The sequence below is a fragment of the Heloderma suspectum genome, chromosome 3 (assembly GCF_057233095.1).
Source record: "Heloderma suspectum isolate Gila_16-S chromosome 3, 16-S_ref, whole genome shotgun sequence".
Taxonomy (NCBI): Eukaryota; Metazoa; Chordata; class Lepidosauria; order Squamata; family Helodermatidae; genus Heloderma; species Heloderma suspectum.
Genome location: NC_139460.1, coordinates 255,928,251 through 255,940,416, shown reverse-complemented (window position 1 = coordinate 255,940,416; position 12,166 = coordinate 255,928,251). Strand labels below are relative to the sequence as shown.

The window sequence follows — 12,166 nt, the reverse complement described above, 5'->3', positions numbered from 1 at the left end:
ACATTATTAACTGAAGACACTATGCAGTAGAAACTGATTTTGAAGTGTGTGACTCAGCCAACTCCTGATACAATTAACTCCATGAGAGGAGTGGTGCAGACAGCAATGGCATTTTAGGCTGTCCGTAGACTCACAACACTGTTTTATACACATCCTAGACAAGGCTCTAATTTCTTTTTCTAGATAGAGCTATTGTAGCGAAGTGCTGGTCCACTGCTTTAGCAATATACCAAAAGGCCAATTTGCTTGGATTAGCGCAGGTCCAGTTTAATAAATGTGTCTGGCTATCTAATACGTTTTGAGCAAATGAACCTTAAACTCCTTGATTTAATTTAGCTTCCAGACCTCAGTGCTTGAATTAAATCGAAGGAACTACCTGAATGTTAACACCATGATGGAGGTGAAATCAGCCATGATAATAGACATCCATAAAATGGGGCGGGGGGGTTAAAACAAAACTGGCTTCTGTTATCTCTCTTGGCTTGAAAAGCAGTACTGTACTCCACAAAGTTGGTTGTGCCTCCAAAGTTTGTGTGTGGAATTCAAGCTTAAGTAATCACTTCATCCCCAAAATAATGTGTCAGGAGGACTAGGGATGTACAGATGTTGTTCAATCTCTTCCATCTGTTTCATGGATTGTCAGGCATCTTTCATTCCATCATATGCTCATTGATGGAATTGGATTTTTTTTAGGGATGTGCGAGAATTTTGTTCCACTTGTGCAAATGTGCATTAGCATTATTGTGCATTCCCCCCCCCCATAAAAGACCTGTCCACAAGATCACAGAATCCATGCCACTTGGAAAAAGCCAGTCCGGTGCAGAGTCTGCAGGTCAGATTCATAGAAATCCAAATTCTTTACATCCATTGTGGATTTTTCCAACATCCCTAGCCAGGACTCACAGGGAAAGAAAGGTTTGAGAAGCTTAGAAGTATGTATTAACTTCCGAGGTAGCATAAACTAAAAGGCTGACACTTTGAGCTAATTCTATGATATGTATATTATGCCTTAAATACAATCTATGAAAAAATCATTATTATTTATTATTTAAAAATATTTCTATATTGTCTGTCATGTAAAATGTACCCAGGTGGTGAACAACATTAAAACCATAACATAAAAATATAAATATACAATATACAATATAAATAAAACATACTAAAACATAACCACTGGTCACCAGAAAGCAAACAAATGAACAAACAAAAATCAAATCATAGGCATTACAAATCATACCGCCAAGGTGGATTTTTTTAAAAAAAGCTTCAACATGCATCTGACTGCATCAGACTTAGTATATGTTTTATTTCTGGAGGGAGGGTATTCCAGAGAGTGGGTGCCACCACAGAAAAGGCCCTCTTCCTGGTTGTCACCAGATGACATCTGCAGCTCAAGCAGGAAGTTAGATGGTGAGCAGGTATGGAAAACAGTTTCATGTGACACCATAGAGAGAACCTAAGTCCTGTGTCTCCCTACCCTGGCTCTGCATCCTTCCTCTAACAACAGCAGGGCACTTAGAGAACAGAAAGTTCAAACTGGGGTGGAAAATAGGAGCAGGTGGCTATGGGTAGCAATCTCACTCTTGCAAATATGTATATATGAAAATCTCACTTTCAAAAATATGTGTACTATCAGTTCTTCCCCAGCTTTTTCCATTACAGATTCCACCCATCAGCATAGGAAACAACCAGTCCAATAGCATGGTCCAACCCAACATAGAAGGAATGGTTGACATTTATTATTTATCATACGGCACATTTACATCGCATTACAATAAAAACATAGAGCATAATAAATATGAAATGTAAACTATAAAATATAGACAGGAATATTACAAACGTAGGGATGTACAAAAGTCACTTACCTTTCCGCGGATTATGTTGATGGTGGGGGGGAGGCGTTCTATCCCTCCCCCCGGAATCCTTGATGGGGGGGAGGCGATCCGTTCCTCCCCCCCGGAATCCTCGACAGCTGGCTGTGCTCTGTGGCAGCTCTGCGGATAGGGGTGGACGAAAGTCCCTTACCTGTCCTCAAAGGACGTTCGCGGTGGGGGGGAGGTGCTTCGCTGCTCCCCCCGCAAAGTTCAGGCCGGGGGGGGGGGAGGCTTCCTGCCTCGGCCCAGCCGAAATTCAGGCCAGGGAGGAGGCTTCCCGCCTTGCCCGGCCGCGAACGCGAAAGTTTTTTTTTTTTTTTTTTTTAAACGCCCCCTGATAGGCTACGTGACGATTCATGTAGCCTATCACGGCTAGATCTGCAAAGTCAGCCGTGATAGGCTACGTCAATCGTCACGTAGCCTATCACGGGTGACTTAAAAAAAAAAAGCGCGTACGCTAATGGCGGCCCCCATAGGGAGCCGCCATTCGCGTTCCTTATTTAGTCGCCGTAGTCTACGTAAACGATTACATAGACTACAGCGACCAAATAAGGAACGGGAATGGCAGCTCCCTATGGGGGCCGCCATTATCCGTACGCGCTTTTTTTTTTAAGTCACCCGTGATAGGCTACGTGACGATTGACGTAGCCTATCACGGCTGACTTTGCACATCTAGCCGTGATAGGCTACGTGAATCGTCACGTAGCCTATCAGGGGGCATTTTTTTTTTCTTTGATTGCAATGGCGGTGGCGGCAGCCGGTCGAAAGACCGGCTGCCGCTCCCGCCCCGCTCGAACACCCGCCGAACCACCGGCCGGACCCGCCACCGGGAGGGACATTCGGTGAAGGTAAGTCCCGTCCCAGGGGGGTGTGCGGGGTATGGGGGGGTTCGGAGGATTTCTCCCCGAAACTTGTTCGGGGGCCGAACACATTGGCGCTCGGCCCCCCGAAGTTTCGGGGAGAAATTCTCCGCCATCCCTATCTGTGGAGCAGCCGGCCAGGCCCAAGCCAGAGCCGTCCGCAGCCAGATTTCCGGCCATGAAGGGCTCTGGGTAAGAAAAACAACAACAACAACCGCGTACGCAAATGGTGGCGGCTACGGCCGCCGCCATTTGTGTTCCTTATTTTTGGCCATCTTAATTTACATAAGTATTTACGTAGACTATGATGGCGAAAATAAAGGGGAACGCAAATAGCATTGCGGGCACTATTTGCGTCCCTTTTTGATTCACTGTTTTAGCCTACATACATATTTACATAGGCTAAAACAGCGAATCAAAAAGGGACACAAATAGCGCCTGCTACGCTATTTGCGTTCCCCTTTATTTTCGCCGTCATAGTCTATGTAAATATTTACGTAGACTAAGATGGCCAAAAATAAGGAACGTAAATGGTGGCGGCCATAGCCACCACCATTTGCGTATGCATTTTTTTTTTTTTTACCCAGCCGTGATAGGCTACATAAATCTTTACGTAGCCTATCACGTCTTGTAAAAAAACCCAAAATGACAAGACTGCAAATGACAGCAGTGGGAGCCGGTCGGAACATCCGCCTCAGGTAAGTCTCGTCCCGGGGGAGATCCGCTAGGGGGGGCAGGGGGGCAGGCCGTTCCGCCACGGAGTTCGTGGGGCCGAATGCACTGGCATTCGGCCTCACCGAGAGCCGTGGCAGAATTCTCTGACATCCCTATACAAACGTATGTCTAGGTTACAGATATAGTTTTTTACTTCAGTTGTCACAGCCAGGAAATCAGCAAAGCCTCCACTGTAGGCTTGGTTTTTGACACTCCGTCACTATATGTTGGATAGTTTGTTTTTCAGCCCCACAATCACAGTTTGATGTGATTGAATCTACGCTATTTGCGTTCCCCTTATTTTCGCCGTCTTAGTCTACGTAAATGTTTACGTAGACTAAGATGTGCCAAAATAAGGAACGCAAATGGCAGCGCCCATGGGCGCCGCCATCTGCATACACGTGTTTTTTTTTTTAAAAAAAAATCAGCCGTGATAGGCTACGTAAACATTTACGTAGCCTATCATGGTGTTTTTTTAAAAATCTAGCCATGATAGGCTACGTAAATCTTTACGTAGCCTATCATGTGTGTGTGTGTTTTTTTTAACTGGAAATGGCGGTGGCGGCAGCCAGTTGGAAGACCGGCCGCCGGAGCCGCCGCCACCGCACCGCCGCTGCTCCGCCACTGGAGCCGCTGCCGCCAGGAAGATCCGCCCAAGGTAAGTCCTGTCCCGGGGTGGGGGTGGGGGGGCAGACCGTTCCGCCACCAATTTTTGGGGGGGCGAATGTGCTGGCATTCGGCCTCCCCGAGATCCTTGGTGGAATTCTCTGACATCCCTAATGGCTCAAAACAGGCAGCCAGTATGTGGGAGGAGATCATATCATCCCACTAACAATACGCATTGACTCATGCAGTTGTGTATTGACCTTTCTCGTGTGCAGACTATTAAGCCACACTGGGGCACAGTACTCTCCTGCTGAGTAAACCAGACTGAGTGCGGTCGTTCTCAGCGTATCTGCTGTTGAGCCCAATCTAGTGCTGCATAGTTTGTGTAGAATGTTATTTCTACTTCTCAGTTTGGCAGCAGTCTTCATCAAGTATTCTTTATAGGAAAGTGTCCTATCCAGTGTGACCCCAAGATATTTGGGATGCATGTTGTGATTGAGCCGGTTTCCCTTAAATTGAACGTTGAGCTCTCTGCCTGCTGATCTATTACAAAGGTGGAAGCATGTTACTTTCGTCTTTGTTGGATTGGGCTGTAACCTCCACTTACAGAAATATTTATCCAGTATGTCTAGATCAGAAGTGAGGACATCTTCAGTTGTCTCAAAGGATTTATGTTGTGTGGCTATAGCCCAATCATCCGTGTAGCCAAACTTCCTCGACTTTGTGTGTGGTATGTCAGCTATGTATAGATTGAAAAGGAGAGGTGTAAGAACCGAGCCTTGTTGTAGTCTGTTGTTTAAAATTGTAGGGACGCTAGCGTCCTATAGTCACAGAGAAAGTTCTTCCGGCAAGCATATTATCAATAAGTCGGGTAGTTTTTTGGCATGAGGTTACTTGTATTAATTTATAAAGTAGTCCATGTCTCCACACTGTATCATATGCTGCACTTAAATCTATAAAAGCAACTGATGTTTTTTGCCTCACCTGATATCCTGCTTCTATACAGGTTGTTAGTGAAAGCACTTGGTCAGCGCAGCTTCGTGTGGGGCAAAATCCAACTTGTTCCACTGGAATTATCAGGAATATCTTTTGGCCAATTCTATTATGCAGAAGCCTTTTGAGAGGCTTATAGACAGTGCTTAGCAGTGCGATTGGTCGATAGTTCTTCGGTTGGTCATTTGTTTTTCCCGGTTTGAGTATTGCGATGATTTTTGCTTGCTTCTTCTTGTGTGGTATTATACCTGTTTCCATAATATCCGAAAAGAATTCTGCCAACCATCTTTTTGCATATTTTCCACAATGCAGGGGGAATTCAGGATGTATACCATCATGTCCAGATGCCTTGCTAGCTTTTATATCCTTGAGTGCGTTTGTAATTTCAAAGGGGGAAAAAGGGCATGAATATTCAGATTGTTCAGGACAAGTAGTTTTAAGAGCACGAAGTTTTTGTCTAATTTGTCTTGTATGGACTTTGTCCCTTGTAGCTCTAGATGTAGACAATATATGTGCCACGGTCTTATTGCGATTATCTTATTCTTATCACGGTTGACAAACACCATGTAACTGCTCTGTCCTCTCTTACTGCTGGTGGACAATTGCTGTATTCCTCTTAGGAGTAGAGCCCAGCTTGTCCTAGGAGTAGGGATGGATGAAAGTCACTTACCTGATCCCGAAGCTTGCTTCACGGTGGGGGGGAGGCGCTCCGTCCCTCCCCCCCAAATTCTGGCGGGGGGAGGCGCCCCGTCCCTCCCCGCCAAAATTCTGGCTGGGGGGGAGGCATCCCATCCCTCCCCACCAAAATTCTGGCCAGGGGGGAGGTGCCCCGTCCCTCCGGCCATGAATCCTCTAGTCCTCCCGGGACACAAATGGTGGCAGCCGTAGCCGCCACTGTTTGCGTCCCTGCAGTCAGCCGTGATAGGCTACGTAAATGTTTACGTAGCCTATCACGGCTGACTTTGAAAAAAAAAAGCGCGTATGCAAATGGCGGCGCCCATGGGCGCCGCCATTTGCATTCCTTATTTTGGCACGTGTAGTCTACGTAAACATTTACGTAGACTATGGTGAAAATAAGGGCAATGCAAATAGCGTTGCCCTTATTTTCGCTGTAGTCTACGTAAATGTTTACGTAGACTACACATGCCAAAATAAGGAACGCAAACAGTGGCGCCCATGGACGCCGCCATTTGCGTACACGCTTTTTTTTTTTCAAAGTCAGCTGTGATAGGCTACGTAAACATTTACGTAGCCTATCACGGTGTTTTTTTAAAATCTAGCCATGATAGGCTACGTAAATCTTTACGTAGCCTATCACGTTTGCTTGTTTTGTTTTTTGTTTTTACTTGGAAATGGCGGTGGTGGCAGCCGGTCGGAAGACCAGCCGCCGCCGCCACCACACCGCCGCTGCACTGCCGCCGGAGCTGCCGCCGCTGCCAGGGATATTCGACCAAGGTAAGTCCTGTCCCGGGGGGGCGGGGGGGGGCAGACCGTTTCTCCACCAATTTTGGGGGGCCGAATGTGCTGGCATTCGGCCTCCCCAAGATTCGTGGAGAAATTCTCTGACATCCCTACCTAGGAGCATGCCCCAGTGGCTTTACTTAGGATGGGAGGAGGGAAGAGAATGTTCTGTCAGGGGTGTCTGGCATCTGGGTAGTTGTTCCCTCTAAAAGTTGGTACCCAGGCCAGATTAGCTTTATGCTTTATGCATTAACCATTTCTTTTTGCAAAAATCTGAAATGAACTACGTATCCAGTCACCACTTATTTGTCTTCTTATGAAATAAGCATTATACAGAAAGTGGCCTAGGCAGCATCAAACCTCTTCTAGAAACTATTGACCTCTCAAATTGATGGACTCATGTCCACATTCATATGCATGACTCATGAAAATTCTAAATGTTTCCCATCCTACAAATCTTGACATTCTTGTTAAATGGTTAATGAATTAACTATAACTGTATGTTATTTTTGCAGCCATTCATCACCTTGGACAGCAGCATCTCTTATACTTTTACCACTGAAGGAATGAATACTATCACGGTGCAGGTCTCAGCTGGCAGCATCCTCATCCAGGACACCAAGGATATTGCTGTGCATGGTAATCAGATACAGACTAATGCAAGAGATGGAATTACATCTATGTGTATAACACTGATACAGTACAATATATAGTAACATCGACTGCATTCAGATGTCACATTCCCAGTCCTCTAAGCTATGGTTTGGAGGACAGTGAATGAGCAATAAGCTTGAGCATGTCCTCTTCCCCAACCTTGGACATTTTAACAGAAGACTTGCTGTTTTTCCTAAACCACAGTTTGCTGTGATGTTCAAACTGGCAGATTGTGATTTGAGTACTCCTTGCAAACTAGGATTTGCCATGATTTGCTATCATTGTTTGGAGAGATCTCTATAACCACAGTTTGTCAGATCATACATCACTGAGTAAACCAGGAAGTATTTTATTAAGATGCACAAGAGAGGGAAGGAGGGAGCAGTCAAGAATGTAAAATTTGAATTTGGTTATTATCTTTTGAAACAAAGACTTTTAATAACCAAGCACTGTAGCATCAGAACTCAACCACACTGTTGTTTTTCAAATTTACAAATCAAATTCCAGGAATAATTTTCCTTCAAGGTATTGAAATATGAATTTGTCACATTTTGAAGAAACCTATACATCTCAGTGAATTAAAATGTGACTGTGCATATTAATTAGTATTTTGTAGCATGGTGGGTAAGAATGAAATGTCTGTTGAATAGCTGCTAGTTGACATGGAAATTTGGGAATAGCATGAGTGAGTCATCAGATGCTGGCAGTGGTGCAATATTAGTGACTATATTTGAGGGACCTCAAAGGTCCAAAGAAGCAAATAAATAATTCAGTTGGTGGGTCCCAAAGTAAAATTGGGGAACAAGTGCTATAGGACCTCTAAGTTCCTTTATTCATCTTCTTATCTTCCAGTTCTGCTATTTAGTGGGGCTGTTAAGCCAGGATCCTTGAAAAAACCATGCACTTGGAATAAAAGGCATGAAACTTGCCATGTACTTATTTATGTATAAACTTTATATCCTGCCCTTCATCACAAAACAATCCCAGGGTGGGTAACAATACTTAATTAATAATAATATATTATAAAACCAATAAAACTAATAAAAATGCACAACTACCCATCAGAATCAAACTTTTCATATACACCATTCATCAGCGATCTCATTGTAATACATAGGTGCAATCATCTAATCAAAAGGCTTGTAGAGGAAAAAAAAATCACTTGGTGCTGAAAGCTGACCAAAGTTGGTGCTGGAGCATTCCACTAACAGGTGTCACCACCAAGAAGCCTGTATTATGTGTTCTGGATGACCAGACTTCATTAGGTGATGGTGTAACCAAAAGAGCTTCTCTGGCAGATCTCATATCATGAGCAGGATGACACAGGAAGCAGTAACTTTTAGGTAAAAAAAAGGTAAAGGTGTCCCCAACCAGTCGTGTCTGACTCTAGGGTGCGGTGCTCATCCCCGTTTCTAAGCCGAAGAGCCAGCACTGTCCAAAGACGCTTCCGTGGTCATGTGGCCGGCATGATTGAACACCGAGGTGCACAGAACGCTGTTACCTTTCCCGCCAAAGCGGTACCTATTTATCTACTTGCAATTTCTTGCTTTCGAACTGCTAGGTTGGCAGGAGCTGGGATTGAAGACGGAAGCTCACTCCGTCACGCAGCACTCGGGTCTCGAACTGCTGTCCTGCCGACCTTCCAGTCTGCAGTTCAGCATCTTAACCACTAAGCCACCGCGGCCCCATAGCCTTTAGGTAGCCAGGTCCTAAAACTTTCAGGTCTTTATATATCAAAACCAGTATCTTGATTTGGGCTTGGTGACAAATAAGCAGCCACTGAAACTCTTTAAGGAGTAGGGATGTGTGAATCAGCAAAACACGATCTCGCTGAAGTTCCCCGATTCCGTCTCAAAGCTCGTTCTGACTCGAGTCTGTATCAGATTATGAGTGTTGTTGTTGTTTCTTTTTGAATGAAATATTTTTGCATGAAATTATTTTTCCGTGCATATTTTTCAAATGTACACATCAATTGTGTGCATCTTTGAAATGTACACGTTCTTCTCCCATTGATGAAAGTGTATGCGTGTGCATTTTTCAAAAGTAGACATGTTTTCATGCACATTTTGTAAATGTACACATGCTGTTGAACACATCTTTTTTGGTCTGCGAATCACACTGCAAGCTAAGAAATGCACAAACTTCATCCACAGATTGTGTCTGAGTCTGTGTTCAGTCTGGAACGTGTGAACTGGGTAAATTGTGATCAAAACCAAACTGAAACACATTTCTCATACATCCCTATTAACGACTAGTGTTATAATATCTTGCATAGCCAAACCCACGAACACCCATGCAGCTAGATGGTGTACAAGCTGCAATCTCCAGACCACCTGCAGGGGCAGCCCCTCATAGGGTGCATTACAATAGTCTAATTGGGAGGTTACCAGGACATGCATTACTGTGGCCAGGCTATACTTGTCCAGAAATGGCCCTAGCTGGTGAACCAGCCAGAAATGGATAAAGGTACTCCATGCCACTGCAGCCACTTGAGCCTCTAATGGCAAGGTAAAATCAAGGAGAACTTCCAGACTATATACCTGCTCCTTCAGGGAACTCCATCCAGAGCAGGCCTAAGATTCCCAGACCTAAGAACCACTAATCTATAGTACCTGCATCTTGTTGGGATTCAGCTGCAGTTTATTGGCCCTCACCCAACCCATCACCAATCAAGCACCTCCAGAGCTTGCGATGGAAAGGAGAAATAGAACTTGGTGTCAACATACTGATGACACCTTGCCCCACATCCCCTGATGGCCACTCTCAATGGCATCATCTAAATGTTAAATAACATGGGGGACAAGATAGAATTCTGTGGGATCCCACAGCACAAATGACAAGGTTCTGAGCAGAAGTTCCCCATCATGACTTTCTGAGATCAGCCCGAAAGGTACTAATGGAACCACTGTAATACTGTGCCTACAGTTCCAGACTCACAGAGCTGTTCCAGAAGGATACCATGGTTGGTTTTACCAAAAGCTGCCAAGAGTTCAAGGGGAATTAACAGGGTTGTATTCCCCTTGTCCCTCTCCCAAAATAAGTCACCGGTCAGGGCGATCAAAGCTGGTTCAGTGCCAAAATCAGTCCTGAAACCAGATTGAAATGGGTCTAGATAATCACCTTCTTTGAAGCATATCTGAAGCTGGCAGACCACCACCCTCTTGAGTACCTTGCCCCAACATGTGATATTTGCAACTGGGTAGTAGTTGTCACACACTTCTGGATCCAGAGCAGGCCTCTTGAGGAGGGGACACACTGCCACCTATTTCATGGTGGATGGGACCACCCCCTCCTGCACAGAAGCATTCACCACTCTCTGGACCCACCCAGTCACCCCCTCCAGCTAACTTTCACAAGCTACGATGGGCTTGGGTTGAGAGACTATATTTGGTAGGCTAAATACCTTCAAGTGCCTTCTCTGTGCCATCAAGCCACAACAACTGAAAATGATTCCCAACAACTGGAATCAGTGGTGTCTAGGACACCTCCACCTGACTTGTAACAACTGTGGTATCAAGTTCAGCCCTAACGCAACTGACTTTGTCTTCAAAGTTCCTTTCAAAACTATCACAGTGGTCCTTCACAGGCTTGAGGCTCTACTTTGCATGAGAGGAGCCTACCAACCCCCTAATCACACAGAAAAGCTCTGCTGGTTGGCAACATGAGACTGTGATAATACCTAAACCTTTCCTGCTAGTTAGTTAGTTAGTTAGCTAGTTTATTTCATTTCTATACCACCCCACAGCTGAAGGTCTCTGGGAAGTTTACAGAAGTTAAAACATTAAATATAATATAAAAAGTTTAAAAGCCATTTACAAAAAAGCACATAAAAGCACATGGACAATATACACAAACAACATATAACTAAAAACCAAACTGAACAATCAGTCATAAGTAAAGACACTTCCAGGACCGATTAAAACTCATCATGTGCTGCCAAATGCCTGGAAAAGAGATAGGTCTTAACCTGGCACCTAAAAGATAATAATGTTGGCACTATGCAGACCTCATCAGGGAGCTTGTTCCACAGATGGGGGGCAACCACTGAGAAGGCCCTCTTCCTCACTGCTGCCTTCTGAGCTTCCCTTGAAGGAGGCACTTGAAGGAGGGCCTTAGACACTGAACATAGTGTATGGGTAGATTTGTTTCAGGAGAGGCATGCCATCAGGTATTGCAGTCCCAAGCCATGTAGGGCTTTATAGGATAAAAACCAGCACCTTGAATTGAGCTTGGAAGCATATAGGCAGCCAGTGCAAGTGGGCTAGAGTTGGTCTTATATGTTTGGACCTTCTGGTCCCTGTTAGCAATCTGGCCGCTGCATTTTGCACGAGCTGCAGCTTCCGAACCATCTTCAAAGCTGCAGCTCCACGTAGAGTGCATTGCAGTAATCTAACTTGGAGATTACCAGAGCATAGACAACTGAAGCCAGGTTATCCCTGTCCAGATAGCTGGGCCAGCAACAGAAGCTGGTAGTAGCAGGCGCTCCATGCCACTGAGGCCACCTGAGCCTCAAGTGACAAAGATTGTTCCAGGAGCTACAAGCTACAGACCTTCTCCTTCAGGGGGAGTGCAGCCCCATCCAGAACAGGTTGAACATCCTCCATCTGGTCAGCAGAACCACTCACCAATAGCATTTCAGTCTTGTCTGGATTGAGTTTCATTTTATTATCCCTCATCGAGTCCACTGTTGCAGACAGATTCAGCACATCCACAGCCTCACCTGAAGAAGATGGAAGGAAAAAATAGAGCTAGGTGTCATCAGCATACTGATGACAACACGCTCCAAAACTCCAGATGACCACACTCAACAGTTTCATGTAGATGTTGAACAGCATGGGAACAAAACTGACCCCTGTGGAAACCCATATTGTAGAATCCATAGGGCCAAGCAGTGTTCCCCAAGCCCCACCTTCTGGAGGAAACCCTCCAAGTAGGAGCAAAACCACTGCAAAGTAGTGTTTCCCACTCCCAGCTCAGACAGCCATCCCAGATGGATACCTTGGT

General features: G+C 45.1%; 1 protein-coding gene across 1 annotated transcript in view; it reads left to right on the top strand.

The window, feature by feature from the left end:
• The window catches only part of SORCS3 (sortilin related VPS10 domain containing receptor 3), a 516,588-nt gene that overhangs the window by 450,718 nt on the left and 53,704 nt on the right, over positions 1–12,166 (top strand). Inside the window, exon 21 of the mRNA XM_084841986.1 lies at positions 7,024–7,147. Within this exon, the coding sequence (XP_084698112.1) occupies positions 7,024–7,147 (124 nt within the window). The remainder of the gene's footprint in view (positions 1–7,023; positions 7,148–12,166) is intronic.